Source organism: Dipteris shenzhenensis, chromosome 3, assembly GCF_047967505.1.
Source record: "Dipteris shenzhenensis isolate YYH24624 ecotype China chromosome 3, Dip_SZ_1.0, whole genome shotgun sequence".
Lineage (NCBI taxonomy): Eukaryota > Viridiplantae > Streptophyta > Polypodiopsida > Gleicheniales > Dipteridaceae > Dipteris > Dipteris shenzhenensis.
Window position 1 is genome coordinate 40,571,627 of NC_141598.1, and position 26,183 is coordinate 40,597,809.

At 39.8% G+C, this 26,183-nt stretch overlaps 3 protein-coding genes across 6 annotated transcripts in view; all 3 read right to left on the reverse strand.

Moving 5' to 3' along the window:
* Nucleotides 1-219: 219 nt before the first annotated feature.
* Nucleotides 220-9,129, reverse strand: LOC147903807 (uncharacterized). Its single transcript, XM_087372299.1, has 2 exons — nucleotides 7,208-9,129; nucleotides 220-540 (listed from the first exon to the last, which is right to left on the reverse strand). The coding sequence occupies exons 1-2, from the start codon at nucleotides 8,963-8,965 to the stop codon at nucleotides 220-222; spliced, it is 2,079 nt and encodes a 692-aa protein (XP_087228425.1). The 5' UTR covers nucleotides 8,966-9,129.
* Nucleotides 9,130-9,163: 34 nt separating this feature from the next.
* LOC147903808 (uncharacterized) lies at nucleotides 9,164-9,792 on the reverse strand. Its single transcript, XM_087372304.1, has one exon. The coding sequence runs from the start codon at nucleotides 9,752-9,754 to the stop codon at nucleotides 9,164-9,166; it is 591 nt and encodes a 196-aa protein (XP_087228430.1). The 5' UTR covers nucleotides 9,755-9,792.
* A 5,326-nt stretch (nucleotides 9,793-15,118) lies between these two features.
* Nucleotides 15,119-26,183, reverse strand: part of LOC147903809 (putative metal-nicotianamine transporter YSL6) — a 32,599-nt gene continuing 21,534 nt past the window's right edge. For 2 of the 4 annotated variants that reach the window (XR_015540798.1, XM_087372940.1), the window contains one exon: nucleotides 15,591-15,871. Coding sequence is in view for 2 of the 4 variants with exons in the window: in XM_087372940.1 (XP_087229066.1) it covers nucleotides 15,847-15,871 (25 nt within the window). In the remaining 2 variants the exon portion in view is untranslated. Of the gene's footprint in view, nucleotides 15,315-15,590; nucleotides 15,875-26,183 lie in introns of those variants that run through there. The other 2 variants (XM_087372939.1, XR_015540799.1) reach the window with 2 other exon arrangements.

Here is a 26,183-nt window from a genome sequence, read left to right on the forward strand (position 1 = left end):
AACTTAAGAGAGGGAAGTGAAGGTTGAAGTTGTACATTATTTTTTTGGGCAGAAAAAAAAGTTTGTATTATATTATATCATCATCATATATATTCACAGTACATGTTCTTTAGCATAGAACAGCCAGCCCCATGGGGAGAAGTTTCTTTAATAAAACATTTCTGACAGATACTCATGAGCTTGAGAGCTTATGAAGTTGTCATAGCAGCATCAGCATAATTAAAAGAGAGGTACATATGAATCATCTGTATCATCTGTGTCATCATCATTAAAGTAGTCAAAGTAGTTGAAGTTCTTTGCATCACCAGAGCTGTTAGAGTCATCTGTGGCAGCAGCCTGGGCTTCATAGGGTGACACTGGCTCCTTCTTTACAGTTGGAAGGGGCACCTGTTTAAGAAAATTAGTAATCTTAGGGGGGATTTCAAAGGGTGTGGAGTTGTCAATCCCAAAACAGCTTTGAGTATGATCTTGGAGGTCAGCATTAAAGAGGGCAGCCTGACTTATGAACTGATTTATCATCTCTGTAATTTTCCTCTGGCCCTGTTCAACCAGTTGATAAAAAGCAAGTCAACATGCAACACAATTTGATTAAATTGGAGATTGTTTCTGGTTATCCAAATAAACCAAAGTTCATCTACTTTGATAGGTGTCTATAATTCATGTTTTGTCCTTGCAGAGTCTGCTAGTAAAATGGCCTTCCAATTTTTTGGTTCCCTTGTTTCAAGTTGAACTATTTTTCACATTTTCCTAGCAACAGGACAGGCAACAAAGAGATGGAAAATATCTTCACTTGTAGAGGGGCACCTCATGCATTTGCCATTTCCCTTTCCAATCCTCAGTCCTTTATTGTTAGTCCACACAGCTTTATGCATTATTAGCCAAAGCAAGGCAGACATTTTGTCAGGGAGTGAGGTTGACCAAATGGAGCAGAGATTGAATTTCCATTTGCCCTTAGAGTCCTGTTGTTTCCACCTAGTATTAAGGACCATGTAGAGACCTCCAATGTCCCTGCTTGAAGTTGTACATTGTTTGCTCAACCAAGTGTGATCATTTTGTAAATATGTAAGATAGAAGGTTGATTCACGAAGGAGGAATTTAAAATTCAAGGGAAGTTTGTAAATGGGATTTACAGATAGGAGGGGACTACAAGATACCTATCAAATATAAGTATTCTATGTACATACATATAAGGAGGGGAGTTTCCAATTCAAAATTAGGACATTATATGTATAAAAGAGGAGTACACAATTACACAAAAACTTGTAAAAGTTAAAATACAGGGGTGTTTGAATGTGTGCCCTTCATGACATATTTATTATCCCTAGTTTGGCATGAAAGGTAGTTGAGGCCAACCAAAAGAGAAAAAGATATCAAAATCTGCTTAAGTGATATGATGACCAAGAATGGTCAAGTTTTGGGCTCCTCAAATGAATGCAAGTGTTGAGATGAGACAACACTAAGATATGCTAGTATAGACAAACCCTGGAGACATAACCTCATAACCCTACCACATAGTTTGATAAACCAATGGAGCCATGAAAGGAAAGTATACATGTATAGACCCAAATGATGCATTCACCATTGACCTCTTTGATCAATGTGCAATCAAACTTGTATAATGCCAGAATTAATATGCTCTTATGCACTTCCTTTTCCCATGACATCATTTAACCTTCTCAATACTCCAAGCGGCCTTTAAACTTTGATTTTATACCATAAGTATGTGTCAACTTTTTATGCCAACAAATTGCTTTTGCTTGAAACAATAGAAGTAATGTCTTACTGCTATGAAAGCACTTGATCAAGGATATGGAAGAATTGCCAAAGCCTACAAGGTTGGCCATAGTGAATTGCCTCAAGAAATAAATCCAAATGGTTAAAGGATTGTGGAAGTTGAGAATGATGAGCACACTTGTGCTGAATACTTGAGGAGTCCTAACACGAGTATGGAGAAGCCTATCACAAATAGATGCAAAGGTAGATTAAATGCACCCATGTTGGGATATTACTCTCAATATGGAACATTTGGTGAACTAGTGCAAGGAGGAATAGAGAATCTACCATGACACCTTGTAAAACATATATGAAATAATTCCATGGCCCAATATTGTTCTAAAGCTACTACCACAAAAACCGACTACTATGATGATTTTCAAGTAAGGACCAAGCTATGTAGAAAGAGCAAGTCCTACCTTTAAACAATTATGTCTAAGCCTAAGAAAATTCCTACTGCCCACTTTTGCAAGAAGAGACATTCAAATGGAAGATTGAGTGATCTCATCCTCATAGATCAGCCTCACCAACATATCCTCATTGTTGCTATGCCACTAGCCTACACCGGCAATGAATTTCCCCAACGACTTGCCCCATGAGGACAAGAACAAAAATAAGTCCAACCAACATATTATCATTCTAGGTGCCAAAATAGTAATCAAGGAGGTTTTGTCACATTCTTGTAGCATTGGTGTTATCCAAGCACCCAACATATTGGTGAAATGGTAGTACTATTAGCCTCTTGAATCTTCTACCTATCACCATAATGTTAATTTCCACTCATGGAGGATTTTACTTAAAGATTATATTAGTTAGCATCCAAGTTAAATTTACAGATAGCTTGTCTTCATTTCTTGAGTTATAAAATGGGAAGGAAGATATGTAGGAAGGGACCTTTCAATGGAAAGACTTAGAATTGCAATATTTTTTTTGTTTGAAAAGGCCCTTTTGGAGAGAGTGCTTTTGTAGTTGTCACATTTGCATGGAAGGAGCCTCTATTGTGGCAACTTATCATGATTTGAGAAAAGATTAGTTGTAGCCTGGAAGGCCTAGGTTGGCATGTGCTAGCATCAATTTATGAGCCCTTGGAAATATCATGTGTTTCTTGGATTGAAAATATCTATGTTGGAAAGTGATGCAATGGCACCTACTTAGGGGCTTGATTAGTAGGTTCTTTTCTATGGACGAATACAAGTGCCCTCGGTGAGTGAAACCACATTTCAACCTTCGAGCCATTTGGGTATGGATTAAGGTGCCTTTTCCTATCCACATGGCTTTCTACTAAGAAGTGATGGATATGCATTTGAGTCCACCTTCACCTTTGGTAGTGTTCATCCACAACTCATGCCATATGGATTTTTGGGAACCAAAGGGAGGTCGTTTGGTGGAGATGTGCATCTGACTCCATCTTCAACCGAGGGGAAAACTGGGCGAAAGTTCATAGCCAAGCCCTTAGGTGTATTTGGTTGAAAAGATGTTCTAATCTCTTTTGAAATAAGGTTGGTGATGCAGGGCAAGTATTTCTAACTTAATGGTGACATACAGGTACGGATTGAGAACCTGAAAATCTTGCACAAACTTTCCAACGAGCTCCGTGGATATCTGGAAAACGAAGTGGTGATGTCCAACACCCAAGTCAACTTGGCAGCCCAAACTTGGAACCTGCTATCTGGGGTCTTTCAAGCTAATCTCGATGAAGCAAGAGATAAAAAGTGGTCTAATGAGTAGCAAACCAAAAAGAACCAAGAAGGGCTCCAAGCTAGCCCAAGGAGACAAAAAGTGGGAGGCATTTTCATGCTAGGCAAGGTGGACTCCTCCCCATTGGATAGAGCAAAGGAGACACTGGTCAAGTATAAGAGTCTAGGTCATCACACAAAGGCATAGAAAGAACTGACTACTTAGAAAGAGAGCGGCGCTGAAGAGAGGAGTGGAGGCACACCAACATCTCAACTAGTTACCAGAGCTAAAGTTAGTCACCTAGTAGAGGGGGCTAAAATCACATGTCCACTCCAACTGCTAAGCAAGGTGTGAAGCCAAGCATTATCATCAGTGTGGTTTATCACCCCAAGTTACAAGGAGGAGAAAGAATGACAGGTTCTATCCTGTGAGTCCACATGATACTTAATTTTTGGTTACGCATTGTCTCACCTGCTGTCGGGGTTGTTATGCTGTTCTCAATTAATCCACACTTTTTTGGATATTAAGGGGTAGAGTTTCACCTTGTAAAAATAATACTTGGATTAATATAATACACCCTCTTTTCTCTAGAAAAGATTATTAACTTTTAAGTGACATCATGTTTGTTTTTAACTTAAGAGATCATGCAATTTTTTGTCAATTGCTCATCAATTGGTTTGATCAGTAGTGAGAGATAATCTTGTTGGGTATACAAAACGATTATTCACATAAAGACAAACCAAGGATACATATTAAATATTCTATTAAAAAATTTAAAGATCAATTGTATGCATCTAAAGAGTCAATACTTGAAAATATCAAATGACAAAGAGGGTTTGATGATTATGCTTCAATATCAATACTTGAAGCTCTAGCACAAGCACAACAAAAGCTATCATAAGCATTGATATCTCTAACGAAATTGTTGTTGAACTAGACTAAATGGAGAGGGTTATGTATTTTGATTAACAAAAAGATTCTATTCTATTATGTTATCACACTATTTCATGCTAATTCTATTTACTCTATGCTTATAATGTTATAATATAGGTTAGCATAAAGTAAGATGAATTTTATAATAAAAAATGGCTAAATGAAAGATATCAAGAATTTTAACTTGCTAGCGAAATTCCAAAAGAAAGTACAAATATGTCAAACCAACTGGCATTTGAGCTGCATTTCCATGTGAGATTTGGAGTGGGAAATAAGAACTAGCTAGCTAGTTGCTAAGTCTGTACATAGATATTTTGATAGGTTTAATAATACATTAGAAAGTTAACGATTCATAATTATTAGCAAAATAGTTTATGCAGAGGCAATAGAATAGCTACTTGTTGCAAAGTCATCAAGTGCTATAATGTTACCGTAAGTCTAGTGATGTTTTTTTTGTGTGCGTAAAAAAAGAAATATATTAATTGCAAAATTAAAAAAGAAATTACAACCAAATTGCTAAGCACAACATAGAGCCGCGTGGGCTAATGTAGAATCATAGTTCTTCCTACTTATTAAGGTATTTCAAAATTCTTAGCACTTCCTATTGAATTTGACTAAACAAATGGACAGGGAATGCAGCACGCTGAAAGATGACTCCATTCCGCGTAGACTAGATCCTATGAACACTGATTCCATAGATTAAACTCAAGAGATGAAGTTGAGGATCCGAAAGTAGCCACAATCACCATGAGCACTGTTTTCCATAGAATAAGAAAAAACAATTGTCTACGAGCTAGCCACACAAACATCGACCACCACATTGGTCGAATCCTAAGGCAACTCCAAAAGATATGAAACTGGGATTCAATCGCCACTCGACAGAATGGGCACACCGGAGAAATATCATTGCGCCACTTAGCTAAGCATTCTCGAGTAGGAAACTTTGCAACTCATAATTGCCACAGTAGGAAATTCAATTGATAGGAAAAGGAGGGTTCCAAGACATGGTGGAGTCGCACACTGTAGATAGCAATCGAATCACAAGGAGAAAAGGATTTCCATGCTAACCTGACTTCGCTGGCAATGTCATTGTGAGGTCCCAAAGAGAATTCATTGAGAGTGAACCTACTGGAGGAATCTCACCGGGAAAGGGGACATGAGCACCTCTTGCCAGTGGCCCTAAACACCGAGTGCTCCAAAGGTGCCTAACCAATGTCGCGTGGTGATAATAGCCCAAGGTTGGATGAATGGACTGTAGTGATGTTAGAATAAGTCTAGTAATGCTCCCATACAATTCCTAAATTTTTTCTATTATAAAACTTTGACATATATTGAGATGTGTGTATGTGTTGTTCATGTTGAGTTGATGTAAACATTAAAAGACCTACGTCTATTGCCTAATGCTTTAGAGTGTTACAAAGGTTCTACTTGTGGGCAATTAGCTATTGTGATTAATATAGATATTTTGTAGTCCAAATATAAAGTAGAACAACATCAAGTTTGGAAATAATAATTTAGTAAATTTCAAAGAAAGATTCTAGTAAGTAAGCAAGTGTCATCTCACAAAACTATGTTATAGATTTATCATTTCTAGCCTTTGCATTTTGTATAAACACAAGTATGTGAAGTAAGTGCTGTTTTAAAAGAAACCTCCTTTCAAGGGTATAGATTGTGATTGTCTTCTAACCATTGAGATCTTGACATAAGCCACAAATAATGCATCCCACTAGCAAAGACGTGCCACACCAGATATGTTTTCGTAATGAGTGCCACACCAAATATGTTTTGTTCTCTCATTATGACATAATAGTGCATCCTAGAACGAGCTATTGATATCTAGTGTCTCCTAGCATATAAAAACTCTAGGAATCTATATTTTGTCCTCTCTATATCCCTTGACATTAGGCCTATGTGAGAAGCAATTCAAGGTTTGTTCCCTACAATTACACATTAATATCTAGAAAACATTGATAGACATGTATGGAGGAAGGTAATACACCTTGACATGGACTTGTTTTTTGTTATTTTTTACCAATGTTAATGGCAGAAAGCTAGCATGAATCATTTTCATGATCTACAAATCCAAAAGTCATTCCCATTAAAACAATTTCCATCATGTGGAATATTCTCACTCACTATGATAGTAGTGCTTCATTTTTCCATCATTTTTCAACAACAACTCATCATGGTGTAGGAATTATGCACTTGTTTGCTCTTGTTTCTTGCAAGAGTTACTATCAAAAAAATCATTTCTATGATCTACAAATCCCAATAGAAGTTTAAAATATTGAAGCAAATGGAATATTTTCCCTCACTATGATAGGAGTGCTTCCATATAACATTTTTCCTAAACTTTTAAATACATGTATATGAAAAGTGTTACATATATGAAGTAGAAAAACATCATTTGTGCATGTAATAATACATTCCAAAAACAATTTACAAATAAAGTAGTCATCCTCTTATAAAACTATGTTAATGTTTACTTGATGTGTAGCCTTGGTGTTTCAAATGAGAATATAAACATAGTATGTGAAGTAAGAGGTATTTTGAAACTCAATCTCAAGGGAAGAATGTATCCCAATGCAAAGCAACAACATAAAAGATTTCCATGATCTACTAATCCAAAACAAGTTTCTAGGAAAATAATTCCATCTTGTGGAGTATTGTGCCTTACTAAGATAGTAGCACTTCCATATTACATTTTCTTAGGGTATAGAGTCACCCTCAGTTTAAAATAGAGTCAAAACTCTAAGCACAAACATTTATAGACTTAAGCAAGTAAATAAAAGTGTTCCCCTAACTAGATATGATCACTTCCCACTTGGTCCAATGATGATAATGTAAAGGAGTCACTCTTTTCAAAGCTGAAAAATCTTGCCATTCCGAAGTCACCCACTTTAGGATCCATGCTATCATTTAGGAGGACATTGCTAGGTTTGAGATCACAATGCATGATGGCCTCACTTCCACAATCGTGATGCAAGTAAGCCATGGCCTGTGCGACACCCACCGCAATGTTGAGCCTTGTCATCCAATCCATCTCACAAGTCGCATTGTCATGTAAGTGATTATCTAGGTTTCCATTTGGGATAAATTCTAAGATCAATGCCGCTGTGGTGGAATTCGCAATGGCACCAAGTATCCTTACTAAATTTCTGTGCCGAACCTTACCTAAGGTTTGGCATTCTGCCCTAAAGATTCTATACATTTTGGGATCATGCTCTAGAGCTCTTAGTGTCTTGATGGCAACAGCTTCACCATCATGCAAGATGCCCTTGTAGACAAGGCTGGAGCCTCCTATTCCAATAATATTGTTGACACTGAATCCATTTGTTGCAACCCGAAGATCGGCTTCTGTTAAATTTAAGAGCTTGCTAGGCAAGACAGGTAACCTCCATCCCAGCTCTTGTAGGGATGCGCTAGAGCGCAAAATGCAAACTGTGACTACCACAAGAAACAATACACCCACCGAGCAAACTCCAACTGGAACTATAACTTTCCGGATTAAACTTCCATTTGTATGTATGTCAGAAGTGCACGATATATTAGCATGCCCACTTGACTTGCAAGCTGGCAATGGAGTCCCACACAAGTCAAGATTGCCAATATAGGAAGCACTGGTAAAGGTATTGAACTGACCTCCTCGTGGAATTGGTCCAAAAAGACGGTTGTTGCTGACATCGAAAGTGGATAGTCCATGTATTAGAGTGAGCGTGGATGGGATGTCACCACCCAATGCATTATTGGACAAATCCAAAGTCTCAAGATTTGACAAGCTCCCAAAACTTAAAGGAATCGCACCATGCAAATTGTTGTGGGACAAATTCAAGTAGATGATGCAAATCAAAGAGCCGAAATCAGAAGAGATTTCCCCATCTAGACGATTCCCGGACAAATCCAAGGATGCCATGGTTCCAAAGATATACGGGTACCTTAAAACATTGCCCTTCTCAAAAATCTGCAAATTGTCGAGGTAGAGAACTTGGGAAGCATTTAAGTGCAACGGATTCCGGAAGGCCGGCAGATTGATTGTCTTTGGAAGGCTTCCTGAGAATTGATTGTCGGAAAGATGAAGCACTTGGAGCAGGGGAGAAAAATTGAAAGCCCAATGCGGTATATGTCCAGTAAGGGAGTTGTTTTGAAGAATCAGAACTCGGAGGGATGCCAGTTTATTTAGGATTGGTGGCAACGAACCTGAGAGGTGGTTATTGGCTAGGTTGAGAACAGCCAAACTGGAACAATCTCCGAGTGCGCGAGGAAGACCACCACCGAAAGCATTCCCTGACAAGTCCAAAAGCTGAAGGTTGGTGAGACTTCCAAGAGATTCAGGAATTGCACCGCTGAGACGGTTGTTGGAGATCTTGAGAAGCTGGATACCACCTAATAATCTCCCAATTTCAAGAGGCAGGCTCTGACTGAGAAGATTTGCTGACAGGTCCAGGGTTGCAAACTTGTAGTGATCCGGTATCGCTTGACCATACTGCATCATCAAACTACTAGGTATCACTTGACCAGACTGCATCATCAAACTACTACGTATCGCTTGACCATCCGGTATCGCTTGACCATACTGCATCATCAATCTAATAGGTATCGCTAGACGATACCGACGGATCTGCGCTTGAGATGCGAAGTGAGGCAAATTGAAGTCGGATATCTTGCCGGAAAGCTGGTTTCCTGAGAAATCAACGTAGGAAAAGGGGATACTCTGATTTATAGCAGGGATCCTGCCAGAGAATTGATTATCCGCGACAAGTCAATTATTGTAAGGGGAACATTATCGATGCTCAATATTGCCGGCGGCATAGGACAAGTCTAGATACTGCAGCCGTGGAAGAGAGCAAATGGAGATGGGCAGCAAGCCATGGAGGCGAGGATTCCAAAAGAGGTCAAGATGTCGGAGGCGTGTGAGATGGGAGAAGCAAGGGGGGATCTCACCAGTAAGGCCGGAATGTTGTGCTGAGAAGTGAGTAAGATTAGAGAGAGCACACAAACAAGCCAGCGACGAGGACGGTGGAGCGCAAGTTCGTCCCATGGAGGGGTTGCAATAATACAACTCGGAGATGTCGAGGTGCTCTAAGCTGGCGAGTCCACAAGCGGCAGCAAGAACCGCATCCGCATCTACAAATACACTATTAGCACTAAAGGAGAAGAGGGCGGTGAGGTTGAGGGTGGCCACACGGTGGAGGGGGTCGCACGCAATGGCCGGCCAATGGCAACAGGGCAAACGAGGAGACCAAAGGCTGCGCAAGGGGGGGATGTAGGCATGGGCAAGGGTGCGTTGGAGGGCGAGGAGAGCTTGTGTATCTGAAGGGTGGCAAAGCTCTAAAGAGGCAGAGATTCGTGGAGTGAGGTGCACAATGCTCATCCAACACACACTACACACCAACAACCATCTCACATGTAAAGCCATCTCCTTTTCTCCATACCTCTCCTTTCCACTTATTTATATATTTCTCCAATCCTAAGCACCTCCCCAAGCAAACCCCCACCCAAGCTCCAACCTTATTCTCCTAGAAAATATGATACCCTCCATTGTCTTACTAGATTCTCTTCTTTATCTTGACCTTATTGACCTCATAATATGACCACCAAAGTCTTTGTACAATATGGATGGACTCATGGGAAAAATACCACAAGTATTCACATCATTGGCATTATCAACAATGAACATTACGTTGTGGACCAAAATACCACAAGTATTCACATCATTGGCGTTATCAACAATGAACATTAGGTTATGTACCCATCATTGGCGTCATCAACAATGAACATTAGGTTGTGGACCAAAATACCACATCATTGGCGTTATCAACAATGAACATTAGGTTGTGGACCAAAATGCCACGCAATATGTGTACACCAAGCCACTCATTTCAACACTACCCAATAATTTTTCAACAAGAAAGTTAGCAACTCTTATCAAGTACGAACTAAGTCTATTGGAAATCCTTCTAGAAGATAATGTTTAAATTGTCATGTATTTCTTATTCGCACCAGTTACGCCCCAGAGGAATCACGCCTGGAGCTACCATGGACAAATGGGAAGAAGTTTATTCTACAATTATGGACAAATGGGAAGAAGTCTCTTACCTATGGACAAATGGGAAGAAGTCTATTCTACAACTATGGATGTGTGCATAGGTGGTTTTGCATGGAGCCTTCCTATCATGTCAAGGTGCCGTGTCCAAGCAAGCACAACACAACATGTTAATGAGTATGGACAATGGGCTCCACAAAATAAAAATCAAGCTTGGAAAATATAATGCCCTCCATGTCTTACTAGAATGTCTTTGTCATGTCATATAATGACCATGGAATGTGAAGATCAAAGTCTCCATAGAGTAGGACTCATACCTGACTCATAAACTAATGGGAAAGAATTCACACCATCGACACTATCAACAAGGGACATTATATTGCGTACCAAAATGGTCAGGGAATATATACTCCAAGCCACTCATTTCAACAAATTCATGGAAACAAATCTAGCCAACAAAGTTCTCAACAATAAAGCTAGCAAATGTTTATGAAAAACAAAATGTAACTTAGAACTATTGATCTCTATTGGAAATCCGTCTAGAAGGAAATCCATAACTTGTACATAATCATATGTATATATAATCATGAGACTAAATATCTTATTGAGTCTAGAGATTTTGAATCATGATGTTCATGCAAAGCGTAATATAACCTTGACATCAGAGATCTTATTGGAAACGAGGTGTCTAGGCAAACATTTGGTTCTCCAGTAGCTTTATTTCAAAAGAACTTCTGCCAAACCAGATGCTAAACCACTATTAGATTTCTATACTTGTCAAAGTGCACTTCTACCAAGGGGAAGTCAAGAACTAGAGGAACAATGACAAGTTTCAAGGTAGGCAGGAATAGATATTAGGGTTACACGAGTATTATTTTTCGTCCTAATGAAGTGTTTGACAAGATTGTGCACATGTGCATTGCATGTGAGAGGGGAAATGAGACTTACAAATCTCCTTCATTTCTCACACAAAAGACGGAGGTGGCCAAGAAAAGAGGTTACCACAAGGGTGTGGAGGTCAATAAAGTACTTACCAGACACTTCTGTAACCATGGTAGCAGAGAAGCTCCACAATGAATAATGGTTTTTTGGCAAGAAGGACAAATAAAATTTCATGGAGGAGTGCGTCACTTTATGGTTTCGACATATATAGAGCTCTCCAAACAAGAATGAGGTTGAATGGGGTTTTTTGTTTTGATCGCATATAAGTTGTTGGATTAAAGATTTACCAATTCTAACACTTGACTCCATATAGAAACAATTAAGATATACAATAATATAATGGGCTTACAATTTTATTTCTAACATTTTATTTTCACTTAACCATTACAAAATAAGGTGGGATTGCATCCCAAAGTTGTCTAATACACAAAATACTTGCGTAATTGGACTTTTACAATTTCTCGCAAGCACATGGCTGAGCAATGGATGCATCAAGCTGGGATGGTGTCATACTCCTAGTTTTCATGGATGGGACAAGGTCTTGCTTCATAGCTTCTAGGTCCTCATGATCAGGAATTTCGGCTATGATTATTTAAATCACCGTTGCATACATGTGTCAAATATCCCACTATAAGAACCATGGCTAATGCTCTAATGTACAATGTGTCCAAAGCTGTATTCAATAATGTTTTATATTGAGAAAAAACACCTTTATTATAGGTGTTTAATTATACCTTCTACAAAGGATGTGTGTGTGTGTGTGTGTGTGTGTGTGCGCGTGTGCGTGTACATGTGTGTATGACCTGGGCACCTACCACATTTCCGTAGGTCCAACACACAATCCAAGTGAGGGCAGTAGACCGCCCATCACTTTGGATTGGGTCGGACTACTGCCAATAAATAGATATTTGTATATTTACTGGAATTGTTGATTCAAGAGATGTACATACCCAACCATTTTCTCAATTTTTAAAGGTCCAAGTCACATCCGAGGAGCTCCTGTTGTAGGAATGTTTTTATCACTTTTCTACTCTTTCCTCCTGTGAATCCATTCTTTTCAAAGTTCCTGATCAATTTCTTAATATGCATAAAGGCATTGAATTCCTCTTTCTCGATGTATAGTATGGGCATTACTTGGGAAAGAATTACCTTTTCAGAAAAGGATAAAGGCCTATTACTATGCACCCAAATGAACTTACATACCGGGTATTCAAGATATTCAGTTTTATCATATTTTCTTGGCACTGTTATTCCATTATTTCTTCTAGTGAAGGTAATGGACATGTTCAAGAAGTCAGCTTTTACACCTATAGTATTACCATCCTCCCCAACTTGCTTATCCACTGTGGTATCTTTTATTTCCAATAATTGGAGGAGGTCAATCCAAAGTGGGTTTATCTCATTATTTTCCTATGGTTTGAAGAACTCCTTCAGAGAATCAACATTGACCAACAATATGTCGTCCGTATATCTAAAGAGGTGTTCAAATCTGGACAGTCTATCCCATTCTTTTCCTTTCCATAGTTTCTTAATAAAGTTGAACTCAAACCAATGCAGATATAGTTACACCATAAAGGTGAACAAGAGAATCCCATGGGTGTACTCGAGACTTGTTTGAATATTTAGTCCGCTAATCTCAGGTGCATATTCTCTAGAAACCAAATATTGAGCATAATACATTCCCGCTGAGACCAGGATGTCAAGGTCTTACTTCTCCTGTTGCTCCATGAGGCTTTTTTCCTATTCCAGTTAATATTTAGGTATCGTTTCTTTTTCTTTTCATAAGCCATGTTGACTTCTGATAAAATCTCTTTCAATCCGTAGTTTCCTTTTAAAGGGATATTTTCATAGCATTTCCCAATATCTACAATGAAAACTGAGTAAATTTCTTTTGGTAAATTTAGTTTAACCTCGTAAATGGAAATGACTAGTGAGAATGCACTCACCTTAATATCAACTTCCAATCGTATTTGTTCTTGAAGATCCCTTGATGATTCCATGATGGGATCTAGGCATGCTTGTAATGCGAAAGTGATTAATGAAGCTAGTTCCAAAAAAACACAACGATGGATATTAGTAATCCATCTGAAAGTGTTTTTGTGGGCTTTGAAAGTAGCCATGAGATACGGTAATGAATGAGAGTCCAAAGTAATGTTTAAGTTAAAGTTTGTAATATCCCTGACCAGTCGGTCTAGGATGTATAGGTTATCCATTATTTTGAAGTCCTTGCTGGTGGATAGCCTCTACATTGCTTGATCTAATATAAACTTTTTACAGATATAAGCTGGAGTTGAGGCTAACTTATCTGTGGAAGTAATAAGAAGGGATGTTGTTAACCTTCTAATTTCTTTCTCTATAGTTGGGGTTCCCATGGGATTCACTTTCTCTTCAATTTGTAGTTTCTTTTTCTTAGTCACTCTCTACAAGTGATTTCTACAAAACATTCTAAAATCTCTCTCCATTGGTCTAAGAGTTTCACATTATAATGGACTCAATGTAGTTAGTTGGTTCGAAATCATAAGTAATTCAAAGAAGTGCATCCACGTCCCCTTGTGTACTTGATGCATCTTGTTAATCTTCCTCACTCTAGATCCATATGCCCTGGTAGATAATGTCTCAGGAGACCGTAACATGAGTTCACCATATGACATCACTCTTGGTAATGGTTGAGGTAGCAATGGAGCAAGTGGATTCTTCTCCAAATTCTTAACGGCTAATAATACTAGCTCCCTCATGTAGTAGAATGTGAGAGACGCCTTATAGAATGTAACCATATCACTAGACTTCATAGATCAAAAAGTCAAAATCTATTAGTATTATTCATCCCATGATAAATGTTATACTCAAAGCTTCAATGGACAAAAATTCATAAGAATGCCTTTATAAATAAAAGGAAAGAACTGAACACAGCTTTTAGTAGCCTATTTGAAAAAAACGCTAGTAAATTATGCAACATGTACCAAATTCCATGTTTGAATCATAATGGCTGTGCAATCAATCTTTTCCTCTAAAAATCTGCATTTTATGTATAATGGCTGTGCAATCAATCTTTTCCTCTAAAAATCTGCATTTTATGTATGGACGACTAACATTGAAGATGTCTTTCAAGTATTTCGGTGTCCTTTATGTTTTTGATATACGGCTCTTACATCTCCCAAACACGCCCATAGGGAAAGGACACTTGCCTATGGCAAAAGTCATTAGGTAAAAAGGGAGCTCATTTTTGGGCCTTTTATAAAAGAGAGAAAATAGGCTCTCAACCAATCAGGAGTGGGCCAACGTAACGTTGAAAATTCAACAAAAGAAGATGAAAATAAGAAAAAGAAATAGTACTATATGTTCGTAGAAGCATGTCACATTAATGAGGTGATCTAATTTGAATCTTTTAAAAATTTATTTTCTGTGCAGAATTTGGTGATTCTGACACCGCAATTTCTCACTTTTCGGCCTTTTTTGACCGTTTCCGGACCTCCGGATGTCCGATTCCAACGTTTCCAGTGCCGTTTTTGAGGTTTTGGGCCATTCCAGACGCGTCTGCGATGTCAGAATCACCAAATTCTGCACAAAAAAGTGTTGCTCTTATATGAACATTGAATGTAAAGCATGTGAAAGAATATATTTATTCCTTTTCACACTGACATTTCTCACGCAAGTATCCATATTTTCTTGCTTTTGTGGAGAGAGAAAAGAGAAAATAGTGAATTTCTTACAGGGCCCCAAAATGAGCTCCCTTTTTTCCTAATGTAACATCAGATAAAAATTGGATAGAGGATGATTATGTGTGATGCTGATACTAAAGCTTAGTACTTGCCTTTTTGCTTCCACTTTCAATGTTTTTTATGTCTCCACAAGATCAACTAGAAATAACCACATGTTTGGTGCCAAAATTCATGTCATGAAGTTCCCAAACTTTATTGTCGTAAGCCAACAATTCTGCTTCCAAAACCTGCGGAGGGAAGATAGGATTAGTATATGTGTGTGTAGAGCTCTTTTTGGGAGTGATTACTGTAGACATAACATGATCTGAGAATATTGTTTCTTGAATATCTTCTGAAAGTCCTTCAAGATCACAGAAACTATAATGTGTTATATTAGAGGAGGATCCTTCTGGCAAAGAAAAACACTTCAAACCCAGATTCTCGGGGAACAAAGGTCCAACTGAAGGAGGGAGAGTCGAAACATGTTCCTCATTGTATCGGGGGACTTCTCAACAAATTCCAATAATTGGTCCAAAGATAGAGAGAACTCATTAATAACCTCCAGAATTTTATTCGTATTTCCCTTTCCAATTACTAGAATTATGCACCAATCATTGATGGAAAGTTGCATTACCAATAACTTATTTGATTCAGGGTGTTCTTTGATTCCCTGCATACCCAAGGCTATGATCCTTTCATGGAGACTCTTATTCAACATTGTCATTATGGCTTGGCATCCAAGAGATGGTGCAAGCAGCAGATCCACAAACTCGAGAGCAATCAGATCCTTATGCCATAAAGAGGCCTGCTAATCAAAGCCAAGCATAACCATTAGTCATGAGATTTTTCTTATCTCACAATGGTTACACGTTCATCCTACATCTCTACTTGTTAATTATTTTTCATATTCAAATAACATTGAAAAATTCAAAGTCCTTTACCTCATTAACTCAAGGAGCCCTCAACTAATAATTTAATAAAAAACATATATCCTTAATAATCACACCCTTCTCATTGTGAAATATTCGAAATTCTATTGCAATCCAAGTTTCATCAATTCCATCATAGAAATTTCCAAATGTATTGAAGATAAGTATAACAAAACTATCATTGCAGTATATGAAGTTTTGGTGGCATAAACAAACTCAGACTAGTTGGAAAGGAGACTTAAGCTATCCCAAATCTGTCATCATCCATTCATCTTACCCAAATCCCTCACATTGTCAAATGGGGGAATCTTCGCAACAAAGAAACGTGTCAACCGAAAAAACTGCATCATAAGGATCTTAATTTTTCCAAAACACATACAAAACTTGGTCTTTCTTCAAAATTTTGGGTGATACCAGAAAGTTGTACGTGGAAGAGAAACATTTAGTATGGCTGGGAATCTGATCCCCACGAGAGGGTTCACACAGTAACAAAATATTACTAGAAAGGTATTATAAATATGAGGTTATGTATCGACGTGATAGTAAAAGCCAGTACACGCATACTTTTCATGATTGTGTAGGTCAGCAATATATTATGATGAAGTATACGATACAAAGACGAGGGATACATAGACCCTGACTTTTCATATAATCCCTCGACCCTACATCTTTTATTTCAGTTACTATGAACCTCTTATTGAGAAGTCATGATATATAACGAATGATTCAGAGCAATAGGATCACATATGCACATTCTTCTAACTTAGAACCAATTGGAACATTAGCTCAAGCATAAGATTACCTGGAAACAGTATATGAAAGTAACAAAAGCCCAGATCAAGATCTGCGCTCCAAACCAAACTCCAACGCTTACTGGTGAAAGGATATAGATCTTCAGGTCTAGATATAACGTATGTTACGCACCAAGTGTAGGAAGACCTTTCTCTCCTCCAAGGGCCGTCTGGGGCCATGCACTCTTAGCACGCAGTAACAAGCTTTTAGCCAACAAAATAGACAGAGGAGCTAACGCGAAGCAGTTTTGAGTGGCCTCTAGTGCAAGCAAATCGCCCGACGTTCTTTAAACAGTTTCACGTAGAAATGAATCGTGACTGCCTAATACGGGCCTCTATTTCATCGTATTAAACACTTATCTCCACGTTCATTCTCCGCACCCGCCAATATTCGTCTTGTATGAGTTTGGTAGGACTCCCTGTGTCTCATAGAGACACTCTGCCATCCTTTGGGCTACTGGATAAACCAGAACGCTGTTCCTACTACTCTCTGTAGTTGCTAGTCAAGCAAATGACGACAGATGCTTGCTACGGAGTGGGCGTAAGCTTGCAAGGAGCAGCTCGCTGTATTGCGAGGTTCCTGCATCGCACCTTCTCCAATGGAACATTAGTGCATGAGGGACCCCATGTAAAGATTGAAAAAGTGGGGAAATAAGGACTAGCGCTCAGCGTAGTCTGTCACTGTATTATTCTACATCTGCTCTGGGAGTTCTGTAACCCATCCTTGTAGATTTGTACATCCTTCACTCCTTTTCTTGCACCGAAGTCCGCTTATACCTTCTACTTTAGTAGCACTGGCTACTATTGACAGTCGCGGCTTAGTGCATGCTCTTGATATTAGAAGCGTAACAGAATACGTAGAAGATGCATAGTGGAACACGGAGAAAATGAGCGTCTCTTGGTTCTAATTCCTACGTAGTGGAACACAGAGAGAGACTTAGTGACACTAGAAGTATCCTCATGCTCTACAGAGACTAAACGTTGCGGACTTGCCTGTTTCAAGACTTAACGTAACGAGTCGACTACTGTTATGTCTGAAGCTCACCTTCGCTATAAGTCGTTGGGACTTATTCTCCCGTTTCTACTCATACTTGAGCAGTCTCCATTGAATCTCCATTCGTGTTTGCTGAGCGGCTACGTGCCGTTGTCCCTTGTTGGAGTAATACCACCTTCCGTGAGCTCTGCGCTTGGGAGTCGTGCTTCTGAACTCTCCCGTCTTTTCTTCAGTGTTCTGAATGCAGTGGCTCCAGTCTAGGATCGCGGGACGGGATGGTAAGGCTTTGGATGCTCTCTCCCATGTGGTAAGAGGAAGGAGGCAGCTTCCCTTGAGCCTTGGGAGTAGGTACGGCAAATCTCTATTAATTTGTGCGGCATCCCCTTTGTTCAAATCTGCTGCAAATCCCCTCCTTCAGTCGCCGAATTCCAATTTAATTAGTTCCGTACCCACTATATATCGTGTCCCGAATCACAGAATGGGTCATAGGGTAGATGAAGATCATCCAATCCATCGTTAACTATAGTTAATTTTCTCGTCTCTGCTACTAGTGTATAATAATGATTATCACCTATTACTCAAGACTAAGGTTTCCCATCCTTCTCTTATAGAAAATTATAATCATCCCATCTGGGCTAATGTTATGTCCTTATAACTGGGATCCCTAGGGGTCTCATATACATACAAGTATGGACTACATTCCGAGTTAATCCCTTTTCTTAAGTATGTATAACTTCATCTATCATAGTATGGTTTCCAAGGGGAAATTACCGTAATGCATCATGTGTCAAAGATCCTACCTCATCATGTTTTCTGTGAGAGAATCTCCATTGGATAAGGAGTCATTAAGGGTAGTTATACTGTATAATGCTCTCAATAGAGTGACTATTGTGGTCATGTCCGTTTCTCCTTCCTCATTTCACATATTATTCCTTTACCATAACAGTTCCCATTTGGGAGAAACGAATTCCTTCTCATGGTCAATAGCCTATATTTCTTGGTCAATAATGCATGGGGAATAATAGGTAATGTTTACACTAATGGATTTTCTATATTTCTTGGTCAATAATGCATGGGGAATAATAGGTAATGTTTACACTATTGAAAAATCCATTAAGGAACCTTAGGTCGTTCCTTTATACGTTGGCTTTTATAATTTAATAATTTTTCAATAAATAGATAAAAAATCCATGGTCCTCATGATCAAGAATTTTGGCTATGATTATTTAAATCACCGTTGCATACATGTGTCAAATATCCCACTGTAAGAACCACGGCTAATGCTCTAATGTACAATGTGTCCAAAGTTGTACTCAATAATGTTTTATATGGAGAAAAAAACACCTTTATTACAGGTGTTTAATTATACCTTCTACAAAGGAAGGGTATGTGTGTGTGTGTGTGTGTGTGTGTAACCTGAAAATTTGTGCATATTGAGACAGACTTATATATGGCAATTTTCTAGTGTTTTAAAATGTCGATGAGAGCTTGGTTCCCAATCTGGTGTACTGTGGATGTCCACAAGAGTTATCCTGTGAGATGGCAAGGGGCTTCATGGCAATCTTGTGAGATAATTTTCTTAGAAAACCCCATTTACCTACTATACTCCAGAGTGAGGACCAATGCATTTCGAATGCTAAATTTCTGTAGATGAGCCTATATCACTATGCACGAATAACCAAGCAAAAACCACCCCTTGGAAATCTGATACCTCATATAATCCCCTTTGCATTTATTGCCTTGCTATTGTCATTGATCTCTCTCTCTCTCTCTCTCTCTCTCTCCCTTGATTGTGGTGCACCTTACCCCAACACACTAAGTGTTTAGCTATGGACTATAACCTTGTTGAATGAAGAGCGCTTATCGCTCTTATATGCGAAAATGAGTGAGAAAGCCAATCAAAACTACCACAAGTAGAATTCTCTTTACCATCGGTATGATTGCAAGTACCATGTTCTAACACCATTTACCACTGTGTTTTTAAAAAATATGCCAGCATGTGGAAACTAGTTTCATTGTACTTACTACTGGTATATTAACCACCATTGCTGGAATATTTATCCAGTTCATTGGTGGATAAATGTTCCGTTACCGATGTGATCATGAAAGATATTGATTTGCACCCAACCTTCTCTTAAAGATTAAATCGTAAGAACCCTAGACCCCTAGACCCTAAACCCCAAATCTTTAAAACCCTCATCTTTGGTCCTAAAAGCAACATGTTTTAGAAAACCCTGGAAACCTTGCCATAATTTTAAAAAATTTGGGATTTGAGCAAGTGGTTATGTTATACCCAAGAGATTTCTTGAGCAAATAGGATTGCTCTTCTAGTGATAGGTTGCATGCAATCGAACCTTTTTGCATGAACATCAGGTCGGTGCAATACAACCCATTTCTCAAATCAAGAAAATTTTAAAAATTGAACTTTCTCAAACAAAAGGGATTTTGTTAATGTCTTTCAAAATTTCTTAAGCCATTATTCACAAATTCATTCCCAACATGCATAAAAATAATAAATAGACGTTCATTGAGAAATATGTGCCAACTATGTTACTCCGATAAATTTAAGAATTCCACAACTGAGAAATTTTATAAGTGATATGCCAGATGCATATCACCGCTGTAAAATAGGCCTGGAAGAACACCCTCCACATGCCAAGTTTCTTGGTCCCTCAAATTTGAATGTGCCTAATCCTAAAACAGTTTCAAAACACCTCAAGGATGCAACTAGAAGCATGGGGAGTGGCAAAGAAAACAGGTTTAACTTCTTCAGAGACGCGTACCGTGTATTGGCTAGTTGATCTTGCCTCATTGATGCATACTAACTCTAATGTTAAGACAGTCTCGGTACTGTCTTGGAATATCCGTGGGTGTTGTGATGCCTCTAGGAAGAAAGCAATCGTCTCTGTTTTAGGGGAGCTTAGGTCTGATGTTGTGACGCTTCAAGAATGTAAGTATGGTTAGAATGACCCGTTCTGGTTCACAGTGCACCGGATGGGATATTCTGCTCTTGTAAATTTGCCATTAGGAAAAAAGGGAGCTCATTTTGAGGCCCTGTAAGAAATTCACTATTGTCTCTTTTCTCTCTCTACAAAAGCAAGAAAATATGGATACTTGCATGAGAAATGTCAGTGTGAAAAGAAATAAATATATTCTTTCACATGCTTTACATTCAATGTTCATATAAGAGCAACACTTTTCTGTGCAGAATTTGGTGATTCTGACACCGACCGCAGACGCGTCCGGAACGGCCCAAAACCCCAAGAACGGCACTGGAAACGCTGGAATCGAACATCCGGAGGCCTGAAAACGGCCAAAAAAGGCCGAAAAACGCGATTTGCAGAAAAATGCGATTTGGCACTTTTGAGATTATCCAGAGGCCCGGAAACGGCCAAAAAAGGCCGAAAAACGCGATTTGCAGAAAAACGCGATTTCGGTCTTTTTTGGCCGTTTCCGGGCCTCCGGATGTCCGATTCCAGCATTTCCAGTGCCGTTCTTGGGGTTTTGGGCCGTTCCGGACGCGTCTACGGTCGGTGTCAGAATCACCAAATTCTGCACAGAAAATAAATTTTTTAAAGATTCAAATCAGATCACCTCATTAATGTGACATGCTTCTACGAACATATAGTACTATTTCTTTTTCTTATTTTCATCTTCTTTTGTTGAATTTTCAACGTTACGTTGGCCCACTCCTGATTGGTTGAGAGCCTATTTTCTCTCTTCTAAAAGGCCCCAAAATGAGCTCCCTTTTTTCCTAATGCCATTTTGTCGTAGGAAGGGCGGTACTGCTATCTTAGTCAAAGAAAAGATTGATGTACATGAGTTATTTCATCATGATGAGGGTTGGTTCTTAGATGCCTGTGAATATCTGAGGTTTTCAGTTTAAGGTCGTATGTGTCTATGCTCCTAATTCGTCCGGAGAAAGAGCCACGTGTTGGGACAGGTTATCTTCTACCTTAGAAGGGGATTGCTGGTTGCTCGGCAGTGATTAGAATTTTACTACTGAAAATGTAGACAGATCACATCCAAGTAGAGCGATGTCACAAGCGGAGCAGGATGCCTGGGAAGAATTATGCCTCTATCACAGGTTAGTGGATTGTATGCAGATCAATCCGGAAGGGATAGGTGTTTTCTCCTGCAGTAATAGGAGAAAAGGGAAAGAATTTCAAGCAGGCAGGCTCGATAGAATGTATGTCTCGGATGATGGATGGTGGTCACATGCTCCAATGAAAAGTGAGTACATCCTCGGTACTAGTATCTCACACCTGGACTTTTGGGACGCCTATCAAGGTTGAAAGGTCCTATGACCTTCCTTTTAATCTCAATAATAGGTTTCTAGCCTCTAAGGATTTTTGCGCAGAGATAAGGGCAGAGTGGCAGCGTGTAAGCAGACAATATGGGGATGCTTCCATAACGTGGGATCAATCTATTCGAGCCATTGTGCCGCTGGCTAAGCGCTAGGATAGAGAAGTTCGGGTGAGATGGAGGATGAAAGACCTCACAAATATCAGAGCTAGTGTCAGGAAACGAGTAATTGACATGGCCGAAGATCTCACTTCTAGCACATTGCTTTCTGAGGGTGAGAAAGAAATGCACAGAAGGGAATCTGAGTTTGCTGAGAAGGCAAGAAAGCAGTGCAGATTTAATTGGCTTAAGCAGGGGGATAGACCATCAAAGTTATTCTTCCAAATGGCCAAAAGAAAGCAACTGGGAATCGATTGACCGGGTAATGAACTGGGATGGGGTGATAGAGACAAGATTCTGGTACATTGCAGATGTCTTTCTACAGCATTTAAAGAACTTGGTGGGCCCTCAGTTTGCACAGGATGATGCCTGGACCAATGAACTGTCGAATTGTTTGTCAGGCTTGGAACCCAGATTAGATGAGGCTCAAAGAGTCAGACCGAGTCTGAAATTTTCTCAGGATGATCTTAGGAATGCCCTCTCCTAAATGAAAAAAGATGGCTCCGATGGGTTGTCTTCCGAATTCTATGAATGCTTTTGGGATAGTTGGGGAATCATCCAACAAAAATGGCTAATGCTTCGGTCAAGAGGCCCTATCAGTGGATGTTAATACCGGGCTCATTAAATTATTCCTCAAAAGGCAAACAAGACTGCAGGTTGGGGACTGGCGTCCCATCACTATGCTGAACGTGTCCTACAAAATAATTTCTAAGGCAATGGCCTTGCGCATCAGAGAGGTTTGCATGCATATTGTTGATAGGGGACAAACACGGTTTGTAAAGGGTAGAAACATCTACGAGAATATCTTGAATGTTAGCACTACTCTTGACTATGCTGTGGTTTCTCAGCAGGATTGCATACTCTTTGGCTTAGATCTCGACAAGGCCTATGACCGCATTCGCTGGGACTTTATCCTAGCTGTACTGAGCAGGCTTGGATTTGGAGATGGCTCCTGTAAGATGGTTAAGATTCTCTTTACTAATGCTTCAGCAGCCCTCTGTCTACATGGTGGGATTGTAGGCTGCTTTGACCTAACAAGGTCGATTAGACAAGGTGCCCCATAGCCCCCCTAGTATTTGCAATAGCCTCGGTTCCTCTGTTACACATGATCAAAGCTGCCATTAGGGACCATAATCTGCTTGGAGTTAGCTTGCCCTCTGGGTCTCAATTCAAGTCCCAAATGTTTGCAGATGATTTAATGGCCTGTTGTAAGGATGGACACTCTCAAGAGGATAATGTCAGTCTACTGTTAAGCGTCAGGTTCTGTCACCACAATGTAAATATCCTAAGTCAAAGTACAGTTGACCATTTATTTGATCATAATTAAAGAGTTTTATATGTGTTAATTATGGTCAAAGAGTTATTTTAATGGTCAAAGGATTGACTACGGTCAAAGATACTTGACTCTAGTCAAGTAAACCTGACTACGGTCAGAGAGTGTTGACTTCGGTCAACAAGACTTGGCATGCGCCAAGAGGGTTAACCTCGGTTAACCAAGATGTGCCAACTTCGGTTGGAGAGACTTGGCTATAATTAAGGCGCCTTGACCTTTGGTCAAAGCTCTTTAATTATAATCAAGAGTGTTGACCCCGGTCAACCAGAGAAAATATATATATTTATTTATTGGTATATATATATATATATATATATATATATATTTGTTTAGATGTGCACATGTGTTCAGTGGGGACGCCCACCGTGACTAGGATTAGTCCACAGTGTGTTATTTGCATGCAAAGCGCTAACAATTAATGGGTACCATGGTGGTGCGCTTTAATTAATTGTTGCAGGTACTAGCAAGGATTATTTTTCCTAAGCGAAATGGGAGCCTGACAAGCATTTAGGAGGCGGTTCGTGTGACCGAGAGGTTTGAAGACTCCAGAATGGCCCTTAGTGGCTTGTAATAGGATTTAGTCTAGATTTTAGACAAGTGGCATGTTGCCAATTTGAATGGAGCTTGAAGCTCTTGTAAAAGAAGGATTTTTCACGTTTTGAGAGAGAGACTTACGAGACAGCTCTAAGCTGAACTTCTGTAACAGAATTTCTGCAATGAATAAAGACCTTCGGGGGGGTCCAGCCCGACAATTTGTCCTGGGCCCTAGTGTATCTTCAGAGAGAGGGAGTGAGGGAGAGCTTTGGAAAGTTGAATTCCGTCTGGTTTTATGAAGCCATAGCTGTTTCCATCCGTCTGGTTGTATTGGTATCAGAGCAGGAGATTTCATTTTCTTCCTAGAAAGTGACGATCCAAGACTGAAGAGTGCAGGCTTTGGCCTAGCGGAAAGTAAGCCTGAAGGGAAGGTCATCATCGACGGTTAGCTATGCAAAAAGAACGGTGTCATGATCTTCCGGGTATTTTTGCGAAGTGAAACAGTGAGTAAAATGGTGGGTATTTGCGTTGCCTTGCAGAACGCAATGAGCGACGTAGTTTGCCTGGGTATCGCGTGAACGTGCGAGGCGATATTTGACTTCCTGTGTCAAAATTGCATACTGCGTGAAGGCGATAGTGCTCGAAGAGGCTACGCTATGGTGCGGGCTGGAAACGAGTAGGCGTAATGTTTGAAGCGAGGTGCTGGCGAAGGCGTGGAGAAGGTACTGCAGACGTTACCACGACGCAGGCGCGACGCGCGACGCCAGTCAGCCAGCCAAGGTTTGAACCTTAGGCTAACGTGGCAGGCCTAACCGACAAGTGACGTGGCAGCCAGGTGGCGTCCGCACGTGCAGGCGCTGACGTGGCGGATGGAGCGATGGTTGATGACGTGGCAGTACATGTGGCAGCCAGCTCAGAGCTGACGTGGCACACTGACACGTGGCAGCCAGGTTGGCAGACCTGTGGTCAGTGTGACCTTGTTCAAGTTAACTGCAGTTAGCTGACCCTGGTTAGAGATCCGGTCAGAGGACAACCTAACTAGACTAGACTGGTGCAGTTAACCAGTTTGGTTCAGTTAGTGGCCAAGTTACAGACATCTAACCAGACCAGAACAGGACTGATCTGGTTAATGTAACCAGCAGTACCCTTAATTTTTTTATTTTTTTTTTAAAGAGAGTTGCAGAGACAGTTTTTGCCATCAATTCCCACCTATCTGGTAATCCTTTTACTGTCAGAAAATCAGCAGAAAACAGAGAAAATCAGAGTTTTGCAGAAATAAAAGAGATGCATGCCTTTGTGCACAGAGAAGGGGAAACAGATGCCTTTTGAAGCCATCTGCAGCAGCCAGAAAAGGGCAATATAAATTGTTGATGCTTTGGCAATTGTGTGGGTATATGCCTTGAACTGACAGCCAATACTGGCATAGATTGTAAATGCAAAACACCTCTTGTTGAGGTACTTTTTCTGTTGAAAAAGCAAAAGTAGAGTGCATCAGTTACCCGCACTGTGTGAGAAATCTGCAGATCTCAGAATATGGATCAATCACCTATCCAGTGGGATTCACAAGATAGGGATGTACATCCAGGACAGAGAAATGTGCCGCAAACTCAACGAGAATTTGAACAGATGGTACGCACTCGTATACAAGAACTGGAAAATCTAAAAAGGGATCCCAGGGCTCAGCATTTGTTTCCAGCAGAAGCTATGCCTAATCCAGTATATGACGTGCCAATGCCAGAGGCACACTCTCGTGTACAGTCTGAGAGAGAGAGATCTCATAGATCTCATAAGAGACGGTCCCATAGTAAAAAGAGATCGAGGCATCATCACCGATCTCCTAGTCCATCACCGTCTACCTCGAATTCGACTTCTGTGTCTTCTTCTTCCTTATCAGATAAACCATCCAGGAAAAGAAGGAAACACAAGAAGTCTGGGAAGAGAAAGTCTTCCAAAGCGACCAGGGAATTTAAAGAGGGAGGAAAATCTGTCAAGTTTATGACCTACAATGGACAGTATGGTCATACAGACAAAGCATTGCAGTTTATCAGACAATTTGATGCTGCATTCGGTAC